This window comes from Odontomachus brunneus, unplaced genomic scaffold, assembly GCF_010583005.1.
Source record: "Odontomachus brunneus isolate Ranch 3 - 2012 unplaced genomic scaffold, Obru_v1 Obru_scaffold_011, whole genome shotgun sequence".
NCBI classification, from domain to species: Eukaryota; Metazoa; Arthropoda; class Insecta; order Hymenoptera; family Formicidae; genus Odontomachus; species Odontomachus brunneus.
The window spans coordinates 2,758,386-2,783,527 of NW_022639461.1; the positions used below are offsets into that span (position 1 = coordinate 2,758,386).

At 44.2% G+C, this 25,142-nt stretch overlaps 1 protein-coding gene across 10 annotated transcripts in view; it reads right to left on the reverse strand.

Moving 5' to 3' along the window:
• LOC116840793 (tyrosine-protein phosphatase 99A) overlaps positions 1-25,142 on the reverse strand; it is a 432,380-nt gene that overhangs the window by 48,263 nt on the left and 358,975 nt on the right. For all 10 annotated transcript variants that reach the window (XR_004377413.1, XR_004377414.1, XR_004377416.1 and 7 more), the window contains one exon: positions 523-704. Coding sequence is in view for 2 of the 10 variants with exons in the window: in XM_032807990.1 (XP_032663881.1) it covers positions 523-704 (182 nt within the window). In the remaining 8 variants the exon portion in view is untranslated. The remainder of the gene's footprint in view (positions 1-522; positions 705-25,142) is intronic.

The window sequence follows — 25,142 nt, forward strand, 5'->3', positions numbered from 1 at the left end:
GTCGCCGGGACAGCCTCCGGCGAAAATCCGATCGGCGAACGAATCTTAACGAATGTTCGAATATTTGACATTGCGGCTTGACGAAAATCTCGAAACCTCATGCTTTATTCAACATTCGCGTCCGCGGTAGTAAAACTCTCATCGGTATCGCCGGCTCGTTACGGCCGCCGCGATTGTACCGTGCATCATTCATATGATGAGGAATAATTGATTGTCGATACGTTAAATTCTAAATCGCGCGAAATGCGATCTGCGCGATGCTGCGGGCTGGTATATTTATAAGTTCGCATCCGCGCGTCTCGCGGATCATCCGTTTGACCTGTGTGAGCCGCGGGATACGCGCGCGCACGCGGTTACATAACGTTACTCTCATCCTCAAACGGGGGCGAACTGGCAACAATTCGCCGAATACGGTCGCAGGCCGCAGGGATGACCCAGTAAAAGCTCGCGCGCGGTCGGGGTATCGGCCCAGCCATCCGATAAAACGCGGGGAGGCGGGAGATTAAAATCGCGGGAACTTACTTTCGCGTAGAGTCACCATGTAGTAGGACGCCTGGCTGGACTTGCTACGGCCCAGAGCATTTATCGCCGCCACTCGGAAGCTGTAGACCGTAAATGGCCTCAGGTTGTCGACGGTGTAGAACGTGTCGTTGTGCGGCGTTATGATCTCCTTCGTCGCGTTCCACGGCCCGTCTTCGTCGATGCTGGAAGTAACAAATGCGCCTGTTACGATTTGCATTTCAATTATGCGCCGTGTGACTCTGCGTGCGGCACACCGCTGTGTTACGCGAGACGCGATTCTTCTCGTCTCGCGTTCGGCCGTCCGCTCGCGCGCCCCGAGTTCGAGTTTCCTCGAGCTAGAGGGAACGCGGTAAAAATACATATCCGTTGTGTACGTTACAAATTCTCTATTTTCTCGGCTGAGAGATATAAATAATAAATAAAAACAACCGTTCAGAGCGGAGAGAGAGAATGAATAGCGTTTGTTATTGTACTGGGATGTCCTTACAGAACAGTGCAATGATTACGAAAATTAAGCTGTACAAGATACTGTTCAGACGTGCAGGGTGTCTGGCATTAGACGTAGATCTGCTTGTACGCAGATGCTTAGAGAGAATATAGTCTCTTGTCCCATATAAATCCGCCTCAATTTTACTACCGCCTTTATGCCGAACTCTCTTTTGTCGATAAAAGTGCTTCTAAATGTGCCTATATAAGCCGATCAGGAGGCTTATACGCCACATTTAGAGGCGCTCTTATCGATAAAAGAGAGTTCGGAATAAGGGTCTACGCTTCTGGTAGTGCGGGAATGGTCTAAGGAATAGTCGCAGGAACTGCGAAAGCGAGGTATGTCTTGCCAAGGAACATGTTACACTTCGCTAGAGACGTAGCAAAAACTTTTCAACACAGCACATTTCACTTCGTCAAATATACGTGGCGTGTATGAAATGAGAGAACAGTCAATTACCGCGCGGAGAACGTAGATCTATTTCCCCTCGGTTAGAAAATTTTACAGCAACTTTTACTATAAAACTTTTCCCGTGCGGACGTCGTCGAACAAATCAGTTTTGTACGATTTCGCAACCGCGATAATTGTCGAGATTTATTAATTAAAGAAAATTAGCGAACGAGTGCGCATGACGTGGTGGAACGAGTTCTTTACGCGCACTCGTCATACGACGTCGTCAAATAAATTCCGTGTTTTGAATGAGACGTTGGCGAAAGGTTTCATTTCTCTTCTTCTCTCTCTCTCTCTTTTTCTTTCTCTCTCTCTCTCTCTCTCTCTCACCGCATAGTATGTATACTCATTTTTTAATATTTTTTAATTAATATCTGAATACCGCAATTTTTTCAATTTTTTGTAAAGAGACAAGAAAGACTTTCTCATCCAGTTTGACGAGTTTCACATACACACGAGCGTATATGCATGTTGCGTTAGATCTGTATACAGGGTGTCCCAGCTCGATTTCACAATCTCTCGTGAAGGATAGAGCGGATTAAGGTAAACACGAAAATCCAATACCATTCTGCGACATTCGCAATAACTAATATAAATTGAACAAGATCTGTACACGAAGGGAATGTTGTAGTAAAAATTGCAATACAATTTTAATAATCCGGGAGTAGATTGGCACTATTATGAAAGATATAATAAAACATAATACAAATGACCATACACATGATAATTTTTACTATGTTCATAATCATTTTTACTGTATCTTATTATGATTTTCACCATAGTGTCAGTCTACTCACGCAGGACTAAAATTGTATTGTAATTTTTACTACAATATTCCCTCCACATAAAGGATGACGCTAGATATGATAGATGAGCTCTAGTGACAACGTGCGCCGTCATGTGCTCGTACATTAGATCAAACTGTACAAAAAGGTCTCCTACCATTTTGCAAATGACCACACAGATTTTTAGTTATTAATTACAGAAGATTAGTGCATTATCGCGCAAAATCGTGCAACAATTTACTTTAAGTGAGAAATAAAAATCTACGTGGTGTTATTTGCAAAATGAGAGGACTTTTTTGCACAGTTTGATTTAACGTACACAACGGCAGACACTACAGCTGATCTACCGTATCATGCGTGATCATTCACAAATCTTCTGCAATTAATAATTAAATTATCTCGATTGTTATTGCGATTTTCGTAAAACGGTATTAAGCTCTTTTGTTCATCTCAATCCGCTCTACGCGATAGATTGTGAAATCGAACTGAGGCACCCTGTATACAGTGCAATGTAAATTTTTTACAATTAGAGCAATAGTGCTGTTCTTTTTCAGAGAGAGAGAGAGAGAGAGAGAGAGAGAGAGGGGAAGAGTTATAGATTTGGATACGCGACAGGCGATTTTCAATCCGCGGCGGATCCGCGCGCGTGAAATACGACGAGAAGCTGTTGTTGTTACGACTGCTGCAAAATGTTTGTCGCGGCTGGCGTAATTCTAGGAGAATAATTAGCGGTCGAAGACGCAGTGTGCCGGCCCGTCGGCGGTGGCGGCGGTGGAGGCAACGGGGGCGTAGGCGGAGCGGCGGTGGGGGATTTTATCGTCTTCGAATTGCATATCTGCGTTTTACTGTAATTAATATAGATTATTAATCGTTGCGCGATCTGTTACGGGGAAAGTTTCCGCGCAGCTGCGGTTCGAATAATTGCCACAGTTTGCATTCGCACCAGGTCGATTCGTTTCACGGTATTGTGCGTTTCGCGTACACACACACACACACACACACACATACGCACGTACGCAAACATAATATATTTGTCACGTACAGCGAATTGCGGTTATCACCCGGTAACGTGGCGCGACGTTAATTCTCCGAGTGTTTTCTCGGTTTCCCCTCTTATTTCTCATCAGCATGACCATCTGACCCGCGGCGATGGAGAACATCGCTTCTCCCTCTTTTTGTGCGCCGCCCGGTGCAAAATATCTTTCCGATTCCGCAAAAATAACGCACCGCTGTCGACCGTGCGCGCAGTCGGACAGAAACGGTCTTCTTCAGCGAAACTGAGAATCCATATTTTCGCGATGTAGCGCTGAATATAGCCTTTTCTTCGATCGGGGTTTGTCAATTTGTCGCAGTTCCGTCCGTCAGAACGGCCGAGCGCTCGGCATTTGATAAAGGAATCGGGTCGAGATTCCAAGCGGACAGTGACTGCGAATTATGACGAAAGCAAAGAGAAAAAAGAAAGAGAAAGGGAAAAACGAAGAGACATGAGCGCGGAAATAAAGAATAGTTTATACGTTATGCATGCCGTGCTCTCTCTCTCTCTCTCTCTCTCTCTCTCTCTCTCTCTCTCTCTCTCTCTCGCGTATCAGTGGGTTTACACGCTCGCCCGTCTCTCCTGCTGGCGCGCTATGCTATGTTCAACATCCTCTATTGGACGCAACCAATTTACCGCCGACAAACCCCTATCGTCAATTTGCCACTGCGAGATAAGGGAATGATCCGGCAATTAAATACAAAAATGACCTGTCGCTCTTTTTTTTTTATTTGCGTCCGAAAGCTCGACGCAAAAAAAAATTAAAAAAAAAGCAATCGGCGACTTGTATCCAATTAACGTATTCGTGTCATTGCATTTCGCGGTAAATTCGTTCGATTTTTCGATGCGTGCGGACCGGAAAATGCATGGCGGCCCGCTACTTGCGGCGCGTCACGCGCGTATCGATCGGCGCGACGGGAAATGCGCTTCGATTTTTTTTTCCCTCTACGCGCTCTCCTTTGAGAGATTCGATTAAACTCCTCGTGGGAGGTGGACGGGTGGAAAAAAGGAAGGGAAGAACGAACGAACGGCACCGCCTTTCACGGGAAAGAAGTCTCGCGCTTAAGCAAACAACGCGGAGACTTAATTTGGTCGGACAGTTGAGTGCGCGCGGCATATTAAATTTCTATCATGAAGAGAAACAACTTTCTCATTAGGATTCGTCGGGTAATTGATTGTTTCACTTCCCTCGCCATGATTTTCCTATCACAGTGCGACGTAGAAGCGCTAACTGCTTCTTTCGCGCAACGGAGGCGTACTTCAAGAAACTCGGGGCAATTAATTATTCGCTCGTTCGTAAATGAAAAACAATTCCGCGATGCCGATTTCTTTTGACTTTCACGAGCGTTTCGATATTCGCGAATGAAACTGCACGCTTCGCAAAACCCTTCTCGATAGTAATGTCGGTATAACTCGAATATGTCTATAACCGACTAGTGTCCATGTTTTCGCGAATACACGCAAAGAAATGACTTAGCAGTAATATATATATATATATATATATATATATATATATATATATATATATATATAATAGAATTTCTCTCTCTCTCTCTCTCTCTCTCTCTCTCTCTCGGTATGTTCCCTATTAATTTCTAAAGCCTTTGACCGACCTGGACCAAATTTTGGTAGCTATTCTCTAGGACCTTGTGGAAAATACATGTTACCGTGAAATCTGTGGCCACTCCACGCCTTCTCCTTGATTCCGTCCCTTTAACACTTTGTGATAATTTAAGTTTAGACATTCTAGATGCAAGAAGCCCAGACGGGGAACGTCGGGTAGTTTAAGCTGATGTCTGCTAAATCTCAGCGACTGATTCGAACTTGGCTAAAAGGCTAACTGTTTTGCTGCCATTGCTGCTACAGGAGTTCGCTGTCGCAGCTAAAATGCATTCGCTGTGGGATACAAATTTATTGACTAAAACCAAAAGCGCACATTTGTTTGGATAGCTAAGAAAGCGGTGGCAATCTCTAAGTACCTTATGTATCTGTGAAGTACACGAATGCACTCGTTTATGTATAAGAAATTAATTTATAAGAAATTATGTATAAGAAATTAATTTATGTATAAGAAATTAATTTTGTAGAATTCGTTAATATTAAAGAAAAAAGAAAAGAAAAAAAGCGTGGAAAGTACCTTTCATTTTTAAGCAGTTACGAGATAGCAATATATATATTATTAATTCGCTTTCTTCGTCGTCGTGAAAAGACCAGATTATTGATCTATTAATGTGGATTCATTGATGCACAATTCACGCGTAACTCCGAAAATTTCGGCGCAGAGCGCATTACTTTTTAACGACTTCTTTGGTCGCTTTGAAGTCGGTTTTGCATTAATGATCACATATTGCGTATTTGCACTAATTCGCCGGGAGAATTATTAATTAGCCGCAAATTGCGGATGCCATGCGACATTGCCGCCGGTCATGGAAAAGTCATGGCGAAATTCGAGTCGAAAAATCGATCGGCGGATACGCATACGGCGGGGGGTTACACACACCGCGCGCACCGTATGCGGATACTTGCCGGGACGGGATATTTTTCCGATTGTTATTTCGATGCATGTGTGAGCCGCAGTGCATACCCCGGGCGGCGCATTAATTCGAGGAAGAGATGCATACAATAACATCGGGCCGGGATGGTGCCCATTGTCGGGCGGATATAAAAGGTCGGCGCCGCTCTCGCGGGGAGATCGGGAGAACAATGAAAAAAACTTTAGTTTCGCGAAACCTAAATCCATCTCCGACACGGGAAGAAAGGGCCTATCAAAACTTTCGGCCCGGTCTCTCATAATTCCGGGCCATTGTGTGCGTGGGCCGGCCCACGATCCCGATAAGTCGTCGACACTCGGCGAAACCTGGTCGAACGATCGCGCGCCTTTTGGCCGGACGCGTTGATACGCGTTTCGCACATAATACCGAACCGTCGAATGAATGAACAGACGGACGAACGAACGAACGAACGAACGAACGAACGAACGAACGAACGAACGAACGAACCGAAAGAGCGAGCGAGCGAATCCAGCCTCGGCATCGGCGAATATCAAATTTTTGGCAATCTTTCGAACGGCTTGTTCGTCGCGCGATTCCGCTCACGCTCGGCAAATATTTAAGTTTGCGAGAAAAAAATACGAAGAAGCGCGCAGAGGGGAAGGCGTGATAGGTGGAGAGCCGGGAGGTGGGGGGGGGGAACGGGGAGAGGGGGAGAAAAAAGAGGAGAGACACGCTCGAAATTCCTCGAGCGCGACGATTTCCAGAGACAAAAGGCGCGTCTCGTTTTCGAGAAATTACTGTTTATTATCTTTTTAAGATTTATCGCATCGCCGGTCGCGCGAGATGAGTTGGGAACTTTGATAACAAAAGTTGATAATAAAGTTTCGCGAGTTCGGTGTATAAAAAAAAGAGAAAGAGAGAGACAGAAAAAAAAGAAAGAAAAAGGGAGGAGAAGAGAAAAAAGGGGGAAAAAAGGGCGGAACTTCGTGAAAGCGTAACGGCAGAAGGATGGGAGCGTCTTAGGGAGAGCCTGGAGGGCAGCACAGAGAGAGGGAGGGGGAGAGAGAGAGAGAGAGAAAGCGAGCTCGGTTGGCCGGCGTACTCTATAATAATTGATTTCTCGCTTTCGGACGTACGACGGTACCGCGGCGCCGTCGTAATACGCGAAAAAGAATTGATATATCGGCCCCGATAAATCACAATTCCTAACCATTCCCGTTCCGCCTGTCCAGATTGTCGGAGATGCACCCCCCGTGATCCACCTGTCGCCGGAGAATATAGGAAACGTTGCGCAGCGAAGAATACCGCTTCCAGCCGGCATTGTGTCGTGTGTCACGTACTTTATAGGTCCGATTGCGATCGGTCGTATGATGTGTCTCTCTCTCTCTCTCTCTCCCTTCCTCCCTCTCTCTCTCTCTCTCTCTCTCTCTCTCTGGAGCGCGAGCGTGCGTCCGTAATAAAGTATATTTCGTCGATCGACAAATATAAGATGAATGATGCGCCTCAATTACGACGATCGCGGCGATTGCGTTACGGTAAATCTGCCGCAGCGCGCCGCCTGTCATCGCCCGCCGCGCTCGACATCAATTTTCTTGCTGCACGGAAATGCCGAATCGAAAGTCGTATGTATACAATCGACCGGAATATATAATCCCAATCGCGCGGGCACAAAGCGCGTTACTCGCGCACGTGTGTGTGTGTGTGTGTGTGTGTGTGTGCGCGCGCGCGCGCGCGTGCACACAGACGGCGTGCCGGTAGATTTGACAATCGAATTACGTTATACGCCACGACGCGCGCGGAATACTATCTCCGATATATTATCCATTAACTATATTAGCGTATCATCCCGACCGATGCAAAGCCGCCTTATGTACGTGGATATTGGTAATCAAGCGTGCTTCATCTCATACAATAACAAACAGATCGCCGAGCGTACCAAATGTTTCTATATCAGAGCTCGGCGCTTGAAGCTGACAACGCTGCACCAAAAACCACACGGTTCTGCACCTTTGACCAGAGAAGATTATTATTTTTTGTGATTATCACGGTGTGAGATATAATCGATGATGGGAGGTATATGGTTCTTTTTTCATTTTTATTACATTTCGTATGAAGCAGATACACTGCGCTGAGTTAATCGTTAAATTTACATCGTACAATGATGCAAATTTTCGGTTGTGTCGATGCAGCAACCGACTTGCTAAAAGTTGCGCTCAGATTTTTATATCACGCTTTGCATGACACATACAAAATTTACATGTTCTAATGATTAATTCAACATAGTATATTTGTTTTGCAAAATTTAGTTGATAGAGTTTTAGTTGTTTTTGTTGATCAATCGTCTCACGCCGTGACGATCGTGAAAGTCCATTTGGATCGTCACTGCTCTGGTAAACAGACGCGTGCAAAGAATAATGCTCAAAAAAGGCCAGAAATTTCATACAAGAAAAATCGGTCTATCCTTATGCTTTGGATATGCTAAATTTGAATATGAAATTTAAAATTATGAAAAATGCAAGGAAATTTACGAATATGCAGTTCTTTTACAGAAAAGTCCCGTTTTATAATAAATATTTTCTAATAAACAATTAACAATTATGAACAAAAGAAATCTCTTTTTATTGATATTTTTAATTTAACGAATGATTTTTTATTATTTTACCTATTTTTGCAGTTTTGTGAATCGTAATACAAGGGAAATAACGTATAAAAGAGAGCAACGTTTACATGCAGTTTTATAATTGAGATTAGCAGAAACATAAAAACATAAAAACCCAAAAACCCAAAAACAAAAATAGATCGGTTTTATACATTTCTCTTATGGCCCTTTTTGACCATTGTTCTTTGGCAGTGACTTTGTAAATCAATTTGTAAAGGTTGCATCCTTCACGAGTGGTTCATAAGGCACTCATATTTATCACATAAAATGAGATGAAACAGAGATAGGAAAGAAATGATCAAAATTTGCTCGAAATAACATGTCAAAATGTAACACGAAAATCCGAAAGTAATTTGGAATATATTTCTAGCTACGTCGATATAACAGAAAATTCACATCATTATACGATGTAAACCTGACGATTAACAACACATCAACACAGTACATTTGCCTCATAAATCAAAATAACTAAAATAATTAAAATAATTAAAATAAATAAAGTTTCCATTATCGGCTGTCTGCCGTCATGATAATCGTGGGAGTTCATTTGGATGAAATTTCACAATATTCTAAATTAAGCTTAAGAGGCAAAAAACTACCGGTTTAATCATTGAATTTATATCATGCCATAACGCACATCTGCCTGTCCGAGCATGAATATCTTTCTTTAAAGGAGAGTATCGACGTTGAGCCTTCGTTTAAAAGCACAAAGAAAGAACAAAAACAGAAGAGGGAGGATATAATTACACGATAAATCCCCGCCGATCGTTTCAATGCTACACTCGGCCGGGCGGAAAAAGCGAAGCGGAGAAAGGCGCGGCGGCGAGGCGGCAGCCTCGATGGTTAAACGGCATAATCCTGCAGGAAACAACGAATCGCTAATGACGTATTATCCGCGGATTACATCGTGCGCTTTCGCAGTCAGGCTTACGTCACGAGGTCGGCTTGAAAAGCGCGGCAAAACGGGAAGAGCTCGCGCGGTTCACAGAGCGACGAAAATAAAACGCAGATCGGATTTTGGTATTTCGCGAGTTCCCTCGCGATTTTTACCGGACTCCATTCATCGCGCCCCGCTTGAGCGACGTGTAATTTATCTGTGCGCGAGAGCGCCGACCTCTGCCGCCTCCCGTTGACGAAATGCGATCGGTCGGCCTAGTTTTCTTCGGTGAGCAGGTATGCAGGTATATTTCTCGCGTATCGCGCGCGATACACATGCGTAGAAACGCGTATCGCTTTGCGAAGGCAACGCAGCACGCGGAATGAATTGCGCAAAATAACGCGAAGTGTGACATTGTATTCTATCTTTCTCTCTCTCTCTCGATGAATAATTTCGGATTAATTCACCTGCCTCATCGACGCGAACGGTATGAAACAAACTGGCCGCTCCGATCGCGATTAAACGCCACTTTTACATTTACGGAGTATTACGGGAGAGGCCGAAATTATCCGAAATTATTTAATATTGCGCGTACGCGCGATGCGGGCTCGACAGGCGTGCACTTCCGCGCGCGCGTTGCGCCGAAATTACGCGATCATTCGAACTTGTTGCGTGCGCAAAAAAAAAAAGAAAAAAAGAAGAAAAAGAACGTCAGCAGGTCCGTGTTATTCGCGCCTCGTGAGTTCTCTGTGACCGTTTTGCGCGCTCTTTTTTTCTCGCGCATGAACGCTGTTAAATATTCGGCACGAGCGTGAGTAATGCGGTTTTCGCGCAGACACAATGGTTACGCAGTGACGGTAAGTACAGTGCAAAATTCGTAGAATGCCAAGCGCCGCCGTCACCCTGTGATCGCGATAATCGCAGGGACCGTTCGCAGGGATTTGTGGATCTCGCGGTCCGCGCCGGGGAATTGTACAGAGATAGGCCATGATTCTGCTCGCGGTGGCCGTCGCGATTGTTTATGCTCACACGGAATAGTAAATTTGCGCGAATTATCGGTACGTGCCACGTATCACCCGGTGGTGTTACTCCGATTCGGCATCGACACCGCCAATGATAACCCGGCTGACGTGTTTTCCAGCTTCGACGGAGTACCACCCGACTGGAAACTTATCCCCACGAACCACAATCCAGGTCGATGACAGTCAGGTACCTTATAAGGCGAAGTTATCGGGCCTTAATTATCAGCAAGGTCCTAGTTATTAATAACCCTCATTATAAGTAAGATCCTGACTGCTACGTTACGTGTCATCAACTTATCAGGACCTGGTAACATCAGCTTATACAGTCCTTGCGGAGAATAAGATTGATTGGTTTCAATTTGACGCGATTCGGTCTCTGGTGTACTTGTTAGTGTATTATAAAAAAAGAAAGAAAACTAATCAATGTATAATGTTTGTTCTAATTCAGATAATAGTCACACTTCTCCTAAAAAAAATTTCTAGTTCGCGCTTTTCAGATGTCTAGACAGAGTAAAGTACAAAAGAAGTGCGTTGTATCGCGTGAAATTCGCGCACGGAGAAAAATAAGTTTGCTCTTTTAGCAAAAAATCGTCGTTGCTATTGCATATTCGTAGTGACATCAAAAAAATTTAGTTGACGCAACTAATTTTACAAATTATTCTTTATTAAAGTAGAAGTAGTTTCGTTGTCAGGATAGACAAAATTTGTTGAATGTATTTGTTCTAAGAATCACGTTAATTTGCTATTGATGCAAAATAATGTATCCTCAGCAAATTTATTTCCTATCGGAGCAAAACTGCAATTGCTTATATAAATCCATCATAGTCTTGTAGCAAAATGTAATTTGTAGAGTTAGTGAATTATATCTAGCAAATAATGATTAGTGCTCTTAGTAAATCTTTTTGCAGTCCATATAATAACGAAAAGATTTTGCCAGACCAGCAGAAAATTTGCTGAGCCAGCAAATTGTTTTCCTCCGTGCGGAATCACAGCGATTCTTCGTCGCGGGGGACGCGATCAAGAGTCGCGTGCAACTCGCAAGTTGCGGTTTCACACACACACACACAGGGAAAAGAAAGCGAACGGCGCAGGAGGATGCGACTAATCGAAAGAGATCTATCCTTCGCGCATTTATTTACCTTAGTGGAGCGAACGTGCGACAAACGCTCATTTATTTAAGCCGTACAACCGTACGGAAATTTGCCAGCAGCACAAATATGAATTTATACTCGATGGCGTCGCGTTCGCCACGTTACGGCGACGCTTCCTGCGTTCCGGAACGTCAGCGAGTCGTATCGTCGAGAATGACAGCGGCGCGATCAGCCCCCGATTAAAAATAATGTAAGCCATTGGCCGCGTTCGTATGATGTGTCGCATAAATCAACGCTGGCCAGATATGTGCGCATATATATACATATATATATGTATATATATATATATATATATATGTATATATGTATATGTTTCGAGTTTACCTTCGATGCACTTATCGATCGGCCGGGGAGGCCGTCGGCGACGAGATTATTGCGCGCCACATCGCGCGACGAAAACGCGGAGCAAAATCGCGCCGGCGTGATTGACATATTTTATGGATAATAAATATCACGGTTTGCGACGTATTAACTAGACGCCGGGTAACTCTTGTAAGCCACCGGGATTTATTTGCCTGTAAATCACTTCGCTCCGTAGACGCTCCGCGAGTAGAGGAGATCGGGACTATTTGGCCCCAGGGGTAGATTGCTCATGTGCTTTTTTTTAGTATTTCTCGCGAAAAGTTTAGTATAAATCGCGAAATGGTCTTTTTGGAATATTTTTCCTTGAATTTCATTAAAATCGCAATAATATTGCAGTTAAAAAAAAGAAAACAAACTGATTTGGTAATAGCAAAGTAAATTTTCGAGTCTTTCGAAATTTTCTGTCAATATTCTCCATGAGTAAATGAAATTAAGCGAAGTACTAGTTAGAATGAAATTTCTTGCAAGTGTACGATATATTGATAATAAATGCAGTTTTCATTCACAAAATGATTGAAAGTATCGCGTAGACCAACCAGAACGTTTTGGTTAAATAACAGACCATTTAACCTCACTGGTTTTGTAGTGTCTCTTGTGTCTCCTGTTATTGTCGCTTTGAGATAAAAGTTGACAAGCTCCAGAGGAGGCACAAAAGACACAATCGTCGGTAGAACAGTACATCGAGAGAAACGAAGGCGCAAGAGATAAAAAGTAAAAAGCGGAAAGCAAAGAGTACATCACGGATTAGCTTTAAGCGAGAACCGCGCAGTGAAGTATCTCACTGCGCGATGGTTCCGCTACGAGGTATGGCGAATCAAACGGCGCGACACTGAAACATTCACGCACCGTCGAGAACTTCGTAAACGAGCGCGGACGAAAAATAAAATAAAAACAGTGAAAAAATGACGAATTTACGAATTCGAAAATTCCTTGCGTGACGAGCAAACGTGTGACGGGCGAGCAAAAACAGAACGAAACAAAACTCCGCGATCGTGTTTCAGAGGCGAAATTGCTCGCACCACGGCGGCGGCTTTGCAGCGCATTCTTCGCGGCGCGCCGGCGCTGTTTCGCGAACAGGTGATTCCAGGGTTTTTCACTACACACGACTCATCTCGGTCTCGCATGCAAGCGTTGCAAGCGAAAGTGTCGCGCGCAATAGATGCGGCGACGAGGAGCCGCGGAAAATCTGGAGTTTCCCCAACGATTCGATCTCGTGTCTCCGTTGTCTAACCTAATCCAACCTAACCGGTTAGAGCTATCGCGCTGCCGCTCGGTACTCCGCCGTAATAGATTATTTTCACTCGCGTGCAGCGTTTGCTTTTGCCAACCGCGCGTAAACAAACATTTTCCCTCGCGCGCACGTACCGTGAAAGCGCGCGCTCATGCTTTCGACTGGCGCGGAATGTTCCTCGAATGAAGCGCGCGCACGGCACGCGATAGCATGATTGAAACCGACGTCGATATTGCGTTTGTTTTTCGGCGGTAGCTTTTGTTTCACAGCGGCTTGTCCGCGTCGTGATCGACGACGGTGAGTGATATCGCGACGCCGATGAGCGCGCTTCGCCGCGTTCCACAAGAAGCCCTGTCTCGTTCCCCGCGATATTCGGCCTCGCTTTCGAATAGTTTTACGGTTTTACCACTTACTGCTGGCGATCTCTCTCTTTCTCTCGCTCGCTCGCTCGCGTTGCGCCAGATTGGACGGCGTTGATCTGCGAATTTCGCGAATTTTTCAAATGGTCGCTTGTAATGCTTGTGAGCTTAATATTTCCAGTATTTTTTATCTCTCACCGCAGACAGGCATTGACGAAAATATTTTTTGAATTGCCAACAACTGCACGTCCGGCGATTGCAATCGCGCATTGCCCGCGAACTGCCTCTCTCCAGTTATTATTTTTATTATATTATAAAACTCTCGCGGTGTTGTGTGCTGTTGTTGTTATTGTTGTTGTTGTTATTATTATTATTACTATGCGTTATATTGTACCGCGACCTCCCTCTCGGGACCTCTCGCAGTTGCAGAGTTTCGCGGCACTTCCGCTTTTCCATTAGCGTTCAGCGGCCGCTGAATTCACGCTTCTTAATTAAGAAGAAAGAAATCCGAGCGCGACGGCGGAAAGGCCGCGCGAAATAAAGTGACACGTTTTCAGAGTGACATGTTTCCCCTCGCCTCACCCTCGTCGCAGCAACTCGCGGCTCTCACAATGTTGCCTCCTTCTCCTCCCGCATCGTCGGGCGCGGCCACTAATGCTGTCGATCTATCGCGCAAAATCTCACGGCGCTTTAGCGATAGCGATTACGCGCGGCTCATTACACCGCTCGTATGCACCATAACGCGTTATCCGCGAGCGCGCCCGCGCGCGCATCGTTCTTGCTCTCGGGGGTCGGAAGCGCACACAATGCCGTATCAAATCTGGCCTAGGCGGTCGGCACCGGTTCGTAACCGGTTCAAACACACACATACGGCCGAACCTCCGTGCACTCATGCGCTCGCTCGCTCGCTCGTTCGCTCGCTCACACGCTATCAGGACCTCCGTTTCGCAAACTGCACCAATAACGTATAGCCAAGAGGGAGAGCTGTCGTGCTGCCCGCATTGGTTCTCGTGTGCGAGAGATTGCGCGTACCTGCGTACGTATTAACGTGTCCACGCAGGCGGTGGCGCGGGGTGCTGCGCTACCGCGTATTATGACATAATTTATACGCCGGCCATGAGCGTAACGCGTTATCCTGGAGATTTGACGAACCGCCACAAGCCGAACTTATGCGCGATAACGAGTCAAATGTTGGCGGAGCGCGTTAATAAAGAGGGACGAATGCGCGTCGCGATGATAAGCTGGTTCTAATCCAGCAGCAAATTTTGTCTCTTTATAAACTCGATATGGTATATTTCTGTCATTATGGCGTTTGGCAAAGGTGTACAGTCGGAGACTGAAAGGTCCGTGATTTTTGGGTTGAGTTTGTGAACTCCCCATATTGCACAACGAGAGAATTCGTTTTTCAATGGGAGAACGCTCTCGTTGGACAAGAGTATTTTCACAAATTCAAAAATCACGGACAACCTTTTAGTCCTCGACTGTACGGAATATCTGACGCAATGCTCGTCCGCAATGAGAATAGCGACTTTCCCCACGCGCGAAAGGATTAGTGCTGGCTAATCGAGCGCGTGGATCGATACAGACGTCAATAATTCTGCTTGTAGACGTTGTAGTGACTTGGAACAAAAACCGTTGGAAAGGGGAAATCACCGCGTTTTCTATGGACGTGAAATTTGTTTCTGTGTTTGCATTAAAATGGACATTAATTGTTGAAAACCAATGAGAAAGCTTGATTGGAATCTGTAAAGTATTAGCTTTATGTTTTTAACGGGTACAAAGAGGAATTTAGAAGAGGAACAAAATGATTTTTTCGTATTTCTTTTGTACTTCTGCTTCGTGTTTTTGTGTGATAAATATGAGTGCCATATTGATCACTCATTGAGGAAACAACTTTATAGATCGATTACATGGAAAAAATGTTTAATTCAATAAGCTAAATTTCTGGTGAAATATGAACGAATCTGAAAATTCCGGTTCAAATTACAGGAATTCAGTTCAAGTTAACCGGAAATCTTGTTGAAAGTTGAGCAGAATTCTAGTGACTTTAAGCCTGGAATTTCTGATTCGTTCATATTTCACCAGAGACTTGATTAATTTCACCAAATTTTTCTTGCCAGTAGTAAATGTACTGTGCCAAATTTGCGTACATCTGTCTGCTTAAATCAAGAATATTTCATCGAGTTAGATCGTTCTGTTTAGAGGACTAGCTCCGTTTTACGCGAGAATTTTATTAGGTGTTCACTTAATCTAACATTTCGGATAAAGTGGCTGGTATCGTCGCGCGTCGGCGACTTTATATATCTCCGCTTCGTGTTTGACTAACGCGGGCTCTGTCTCCCCTTCGCCACACTTGCCAGACACCGTTCGCGCCCGCAAATGCATATTCTTTTTGTTTCACGCGCCATTCCACCGGGATGCGTCCGATTTGCTGCTGAACGAACGCCGGTGCCGTGCATCGTCGGAAGAACTCTTGGGGATATATATTAAGGGGTTCTCGATTCAGCTAAGCGCGACTTCTTCCTCAGGAAAGTGAAATGATCCGCAGCGCGGTCAAAGCCACCCTACGACGATGCCGTCAGATTCTCCCTGTCCCCTCCCCTCTCTCTCTCTCTCTCTCTTCCTTGCATCATCTGTGAGACACACAGGGGAGGAAATTGCCTCGCGATCGCACAGAATCGAGATCCATCGAACCCTATCGGAGCAGTCAGCCCCGACCGCGTCGAACTTCCGAATGTGGAGCGAAATAACGGCGACCAAAGTCGCGACTTATTCATCGAAGCGACAATTTGCGAATGGAAAATGAATGTCGCGCGCGAGAGGGCGCGCGAGGATAGCGAACTCGCGAAATTAATTTTTGGCGGGATTGAGTTTCAATCCCCGGTACGGCGCGAGACAAGACCCTGACGGGCACACAGGCGGAGCTTTCTCACTCTCTGTCTGCCTCGCCGCTTCGTTAAGCACCGGGAGGCAAATTTTCGAGAAACTGAACAATCCGTTACGTACCGCGGCCATTTGTCTTCCTCTACCATCCGCGTGACTCGTTGACTCGACGACTCTCCGCGTCTAGTTATTATTCAAGTCTCGTGGTTTATTACGCGTGACGGTGTATATACGCGCTCCTTGCGGCCCCACGGAATAAATTGAAATAAGCCGGACGCGCGCGCGTAAAACTCTGGTTCACGCGTCGGCGGGCACCGCTCTTCGTCCACGTAAAAGTGGAGAGGTGTTGCGAGATGAAAGTCGTTCGGCGTTAAAAGCAGAGAGACCGATTCTCAATTTCCAACGGCAGATGTGATATTCTGGTAAACGAGAGCTGGGATCACAGAGATCCACCACAAAAGAGAGAGGAAGAAAGAGCGAAAAAGAGGGGCAGAGAGAAAGAGAGAGAGAGAGAGAGAGGCAGGAAGGGAAAGAGGGCGGAACTCTCTGCTGTGACAGAGCCGGTCACCATCGAAGGTGGCGAGATGGCGAGAAAGGAAAAGCAAAGCGTTGGGCGAGCGATGGAAAGGAACAGTGAGATCGGCGCAGAAAGAGCAGGAGGAAGAGAGGAACGAAACGCAGACGGGGGCGAGAGCGGACGGCTGGAAAACGAATAAAAGTTTTTCGATCCTGAAAACTTTTTATAGCACCGCTTTTTTTTTACTGTATTTTTTGTCGCGCGGCAGTAAACGAAGCTCGATTCTTAATAACGTTGGGATGTTCTATGATATTGTTATGGCGCCGAAAATATCACGTCGAAAGGTTTCGGACGGATGAAAAACTCACTCGGTTGCGCGCGCGACTCCCTTTTCGCCCGTTATTGCTCCGCGCTATCGGATCGCACAATCGTAAATGCGCTAACACCCGGCTCCCATTGTCGGCCGTTTTCATTGTTTTCCATTAAATTATAACTGCTGGATTATGCGCCGCTACCTATCCGGCGCGCACGGATGGAAATTATATCTATGCTCGCGCGGAGGATGGAATAAATTAACTCTTAAACAGCGTGATATAACCGCCGACTGGGATCCTTTCTTTCCGAGCGGCTCGTGATACGTTAAGGAAAGTTCTCGCGCGAAAAAGCACTAGATTTCGAATGAAAGCTCATTCTAAAATACAGCATCTATCTAAAATACATTACCATTGGCATTTTAAAATTAGGTAGTAGGTCAAAATTAAGAGATTACGTTAATTTCATCAAAAAAGCAGAAATGAAAATTTAACGCCTATGAAAGCAGAATTGAGCGTTATACTACTGGCTACCTATTTGTGGCGTTTCATCTCGTAACCGTAATCTCGTTTGTTTAATCATTAACCAACTTATGTGTCTAGCCACCAGGGAAAGTGAGCGTTACTGGCTTTATAGTGGTGTGATGTGAGAAATTTACTATGTCTCGTGGCTGTAGACACCGACGAGGTTAAATTTCTACTAACGTCAAATTATACGGATAACTAACTGAATCTGATCAGTACTACGGGATAAATTTCTACTCTACTTTCTTAAAGTGAACCAGTGAATCAGTGAATAGTCTCTTAAAGTGAATCAATGAGTCAGTCAATAGTCACTAATATCAGTTATGAGTATAGCACTGAGTACTTTCAGTTCTATACTTATAACTGTAATCACAGTGTATATTCATTGTTTTCAGTGATGTTCGACTGATTTCTTTTAAGAGAATATGTCTTTAATGTCGCGCACAGCAGGAAGAGCAATCGAATTGTTCAGTGTCCCGATATTTGCAAGCTATTAAAACGCAGGGATGGCTTAAACCTGGAACAATGCGAATTTGTCGGGACAGTATCGCGAGCTTTCCACGCGAGGCGCGCGGATGATTCAGTCGCCGACAAGTGGACGGCGGGAAACAACGCTCACGCAATGCGTGTCACGCGCGCGCGTCATTTTGACACCTATCGGTCGAATGAAAATCATTATCGACGTTTATGGACGAAGCGCGGATGCAAATTTGGTTAACGAAAAGTAAACGTCACAGCTAACCGCCGCGCGCGCGCAGCGTTATTAAAGGTTTTTCCTGCGGCTGTCAAATATCGCGGTCTGCCCATCGCGCGACCGTTGTGTGTGGAAAATTTAGGGCGATATCAGATTTATCTCTTGAAGGCTGACGCGGATTAAACGTATCTGGCGCGTGAGCGCCGCGAGCGAACGTAAAAATTCCTTCCTGTAAATAACACGATGAAATGGGTCACGGAAAATATATTGCGTTTAATATGTATTATAAAGGAGTGGAACTTATATTTTTATCCGGCTTGAAAGGGGGATTTGATGTGAGATTTCCGTAATAACGAGGGATTTAATCCGATCGTACTATTCTTTTCGTTTTAACATAGAAAAAGCATGAAAACACATTTCGCACATTAATATCTACGAGTCACAGAACCGTTGTCGTCATTTATTCGTGCGCGCCACGGTCTGCGTCCAATAAGTGAATTAAGAAGTTATATTTTGCGAAATATTGCACAGAATTGTCGGCTGATATTAAGTACAACGCGACGAAACATCGATAATAATCGACGTGGCGTTAACAGCAAACGACTTCCCCCTGTCGCGTATTGGAATTACGTTCGAGCTATCGGGCGGAAGATTTTATCGATGAATTAATGCACGAATTACCGTAGCAATTGCGACACGCGCGGGAAGAGCGTCGATCCTCGCGAAATTGGCTGATATCGCGTTGAGTGAAACAAAACAACAAAGAGAGAGAGAGAGAAAGAGAGAAGAAGAAAAAAAGCACGCAAGCAGCCCCGTGAAATTATTCTGCTACGGAGGAAAAACTCAATGCAATTACCGTTTGATGATTCGCGGTCGGGGATGCGTGGTCGATTCGTTTCGAGTGGTGTCGATACGAGGAAACACGAATGAAATCCGAGGGATCGCGGAATAATCGCGGAATCGATCCTTCCGCGTTTGTGTCGCGACTTTTGTCAACGTGCTGAACGACGACGGTAAATCGCGCGATGCCGTTAAGGACGATATGCCGAAGTGGACGACAAACTCCAGAAATATCGAAAAGGTAGAGGCGATCGTCACAACGTCATGTAAGATAAGTACTGATCGTGTTAGCTTGTGTGTTCGTATTTCTTGTATATACAGGGTGTTCCTGTATATACAAGATTTCCCGATTTCACAAACTTTCGTGAGGGTGTAGAGTGGAATGGAATGAACACAAAATACCGTTTTACGATATTCGTGATAACTATCAAGATATTAATTAAAGAAAACTTGTTGTATATACATGATAATACTCGATATTGTAGATGAGTTGTAGTGACATCTATTGTCGTGTGTTTGTACGTTAGGTCAAACTGGACAGAAAAGTCCTCCTAATATTTTGACCACGTGGAGTTTTAGTTATCAATTAAAGAAGATTCGTGCATCATCGTGTAGAAATGTGCAACAATTTTCTTTAATTTATAATTAAAGTGTATAGATCTTATATAAATAGGTATGTCTGCTTTGCTTTATTGTATTTAGCTGAAAGCACAATTACTCTATACACAATTTTTCTGCTTTTCGTAAGATTTTTAAGCTTCTAAATCCAGTTGCAAACATTGATACATTGATACTGCGAAATTCTTTAAAATTTCTTTCGGGCAGAGCAAACACACCTTCGGCATGCACAAAAGCTGCAAAACTTTTAAATCAGACAAATATTTACGCCAACTGACATCTTGAGATGCCAAGTTGGAAATTTTTTATCGTTCTTATCATGTATTGAACAATGCTCCAATTCGTTATTGCATGTGCTTTCAGTATGTGAAAGCATTTGTAATTCTGTGCAACCAATATACAACGTAAACTTTGCGGAAAAAAAGTCAGTATTTTATCGGTAAAGTTTCCAAGTATGGCGTCCCTTTAAGGGGATGCTGGACTCGAGTTCTTTACCGATAGAACACTGGCTTTTTTCTGCAAAGTTTAAGTTGCATTGGCTGCACAGAATTACAAATGCGTCTCTTACGTGCGAGAATGAGTCGAAGCATTGCTCAATATGTGACGAAAACGATAAATTTCAAAGTCAACATTTCGAATGTAAATTGACCTGTCAGACGCTGCCAGTTAAAGCAAATATTCGCCTGATACGAAAGATCTGGAGCTTATATATCGGTACATGCCGAACGCGAGTTGGTTCTGCTCAGAAAAATTTCGAAGAACATCACTATACTTTCACATCTAGATTTAGAAGCTTAAAAATATCAGAAAAGTTTGCAAAAAGATTTCCACGTAAGGTAAATGTCCCAATAATCGAGTCTTATTCCAATAATTGAAAAATACACTTGCATTTAATGTTTCTAAGAAAGTTTTTAAAATTTTGTTAAAAGATATTTCTTTATTCTTAATGTTAATTGAGGTTCTTAGATGTTAAATTAACGTACTAAAAGATGGGCCAATAAGAACTTAAGCACAGATGAGATAGTGCTTTTTTAAAAAGTCTACAACTTTTTCATTGTTACTAATTTATTTTAAATATTAGTGTATAGAACCAAATATTTCTTTGTGCCTTCCAATTTGTAATATTATTTAATAACCATTTAATTACTAAGTATGTTGTTCAGTAATTAGGGCATGATTTATTTCTCAGTTAAATTACGGGTACAACTAATCTAATGTACCTCATTAAAATTATAATTGATGTTGATTGATTATTTTATTTCCTATTATTTCTCGATCGCTGACAAACCAGATTTCTCTATAAACGTTAGTTTCCCTTGCAATTTCACTAATTACTTATAAATAAAAATGCAATCGTGCTTTCTTATTAGTTTAGTTATTGGGACATTTATTTTATGCGTGGTTAGGTTTGCGGCTAGATACGATAAAACAAAGATAAACCAAAGTAATATACATTTACGTGAGATCTGTAGACACAAGAAAAGGACAGCGCGAATGTCTCAGTGACGACCGTCGCTACGTTACCGACGCTTTTGGAGCTTGTCATCGACTCCATCCCCTGAAGACTGCCGCGCGTCAATCATACGAACCTTTCCGTTCCGATATCTCAATTCGTGAGAATTAAATCCGCTTCGGCCCGACTTATAACCCGGTATCAATTCGGCCCCCGAAAATTGGAAGATTCATGCGCCCACCGTGTCGTGATTCCGCTCCATGAACGATTCAACGGCCGCTCCTCCTTCTCCTCCTGCCGCGCGCACGCGGCGCCGACCGAAGACTATTTCGATGCATTTCCACGTCCGGTGCATCGATGGCGGTCCATAAGTCACCGCGGAACTAAATCGTGCCGGATGTCATCATTTATGTAAATAGGTTAGCCACGGGTTGTTAGATCCATAATACTCTTCGGAGTGAAATCTCCATATGAATATTGCACGTTAATGCGCACTATACCGGGGCCCGTTCATATGTTAATATCTTTACCGCGAGTAGGCACGGGACAGGTGGCGGCGCGATGTGCAAATTAACGTCGGAACGCAAAAATTCTCTATTTACGTCGTGACCGTGCCGCGCCCGCTGATATTTCCGCGTTCGGCCGGACCGTCCGTAATTAGCATTTGCCCTCGCGCCGCAGAGGTTGAAGAGGGACGTTAACGCACTTTGGCGTACTCTGACGCCCGCCGGAATTGATTTATGTTAATGCGCAGCTCGTGCTGCTCTCGCGGGCAAGAAGCGTCCCCGATCTGTCCCTCGATAAGAGTCCGGTCGAGTCGTCGCTTCTGCTATTTTACGATAATCGCTTCTACGTTCTTGCGTCAAGCGTCTCCCTTCACCTCCACCTCTCTCTCTCTCTCTCCCTCTCTCTCCCTTCACCCGCGCGGGCTTGTCAACCTCGCGTTGATACGACGACGATGACAAATAAGCGATGCGCATTGGACGATAATAGTTTTTCGTCGAACTCGAGAGCGTAGCATTTTGGACCGAGAGTTGACGCGAGAGAGCGGAAAATTCTACAATTACACGCCGCCCGCGCCATCTCTCCTGCACATCTCTGTCCGCAAAGCCGGATATCGGCAAGAGAACTTTGCCGTCGATTTCGCCCGGGGAAAAGGCGGTAAGTTAAAATCAATCGCGATGCGCCGCACACGAATGTGGAATAAACCAATTAAATTCGCCTTCATGGTGAAACGTATCAGAAAGTAAATTACACGCCGGGAGGCATTAATATACCTCCGCGATTCAGTTCGTGCGGCGAGCCGTTAATTAATCATAACTTCGGCGTAATCCATAATATTCTCATTATATTCCAGGGACGAGCAGGAATTCCGAAAGTTGGAAATTTTAAATACTTTCCCGGCTGTCGGCTGTAATACGCGGGACTATAATACTGCGTACCGCGCGCGCACACTCTCGCGAGGAAACGCGAGGATCCCGACGCGGATCCTGGGCGGGCTCTCGATCGCGACATTGCACAGCGGCCAAAAATAAGAGACGCGTATTTTTTTGCGCGCTTCCTTCCGAGAGCTTGTTTCAGCTTTTAGACGCGTAGCACGCATGAAAAAATACGCGCCTGTTGTTTCTAACAGTTCCGCAGAGTGTACAAAGCTCGTGAAAATCGACGGGGGGAAACGCCGGCCGCGTTTCCTCGTCAGTCAAATTCAGAGTCATCATTTCAAAGGGCTTGTCAGACGCGAAATCGTTGGGAATCTCCTCGATGGAGTTTCCTACTCTATCGCCGAGCGCACTATCCGTAAGAAGCAGCTAATTAACACAACGTGCTAAAGTATGGCGGCACGCTGCAAAGGGAGCCGAAATGCTGGACTATTATCGTCTAAGGGAGGGCTGAGAGAGGGAGCGATACACCGGCCATACTTGTAGATTCACGTCGCCGTGTAGCGCGAGCAATAAATTTTGTAGCTCACCAAGAATCGCGCGCGCGCGAGAGGAAGAGAGAAGTGGAATTGTAGGACGCCGATATTTTCAATACCAAAAGAGCCCCATTGTGCATTTTTTACCAGAATCCAATATCCTCCGCGTCATCGAGCGTGGTACGTTATTTCGATAGAAATATAACGTCGAGGACCTGCGGTGTACGCGTAATTCGCACGGACGAATTTTCGCGAACGAGTTATCGAGATTGTAGAGGAACCGCGCGCTCCTCCTTCCGATCGTTAAGATATTACGTGTGGAGAAATTGCGCACTTCTCGGCACTCGATAGACCAGTAAAAGCCGGTAAGTGTATTTGCAAAGCGGCCCACCGAGGGGTTACAGCCGAGCCGGCTTTCGCAGCGTGTGCGCGCGCGAGGGGTGGGTTCGATAGGAGGAAAAGTGGTCTTTGTGCGGCCAATGTTCAGGCCAATTGCAAAATGCACTCTTCATTGCTCTGCACGCGCCGTCAGTCGCTAATAAATATCCGCGAGGCAAATAATGCGATGCGAGCGCACCCGGGAGAAGCGAGTCGTGAGATAGTATCAGACACAACGACAGAGCGCATCGATATTCCTTAACGGAAATTAAAAGACAAAAAGAGATAAAAACGAGAGAGATAGACGATGCGTGCGACCATAGGCAGACAGATGTGCGTAAATTTGGCCGCAATTTTGCCACACTGAAAGAAGAGATACCTAAGAAGCAAAGAGTATTTATTCGTGCCAATAATATACATTTACTTGTATTACTATAAAATGCTTTTCAAGAAAGTAAGGAAATATATTTTATATTTATAAAGTTTATAGATTTATTTGTTATATATATATATATACATACATACATACATATACAGGGTGTCTCACACTCTCCTCCGGGCATTTTGTGAGGACTTAGAACAGGTTGAGGTGAACATAAAAGTCCTATGCCGTTTTGTGATATTCGCAATAATTATCGAGATATTAATTGTAGAAAATTTGTGAATGATAATGCAAGATATGGCAAATGAGTTATAATAGCGACGACTGCCGTAGTGTATTTATATTTTAAGTCAAATTGAACAAAAAAGTCAGTTATCATTTTGCAAATAATCACATAGATTTTTAATTATTAATTAAAGAAGATGAGTGCATTATCACGCAAAATCGTGCAATAATCTTCTTTAACTATTAATTAAAAATCTATGTGATTATTTGGAAAATGGTAGAGGACTTTTTTGTTCAATTTGACCTAAAGTATAAATACACGACAGCAGTCGTCGCTACTATAACTCATTTACCATATTCTACATGATCATTTACAAGTTTTCTACAATTAATATCTCGATAATTATTGCGAATATCGCAAAACGGTATAGGACTTTTATGTTCACCTCAATCTGTTTTACGTTCTCACAAAATGCCCGGAGGAGAGTGTGAGACACCCTGTGTGTGTGTGTGTGTGTGTGTGTGTGTGTGTGTGTGTGTGTGTGTATAATTTATATAATATTATTGCATTTTTTGCAATTTTTAGCAAATTGATCACTGCATCAATGTAAGAAAAAATTCTTAATATTGCATGACGTAAATGAAACGGTTAATTAATTCAGCATACTTGCCTCATAAATATAATTAAAAATATTCTAGAGTCCCTATCGTATCGATTGTCTCACGTCATGAAAATCGCGAAGGTCTATTTGGGCGACGAATTTTCGAGAGACGACTCTCTCGTCGTGCCCGAGGAATTTTTGTGAATTTCGGCAGAGTGATTCACAGCGAGCCCCGTGGAATATTCAACGTGAAAGATGACGTCACCGTAATTCGCGATAACCTTTTTCGTTCCTTTTTGCACTTTCCTTTTAATTACTCTCTCTCTCTCTCTCTCTCTCTCTCTCTCTCTCTCTCTCTCTCTCTCTCT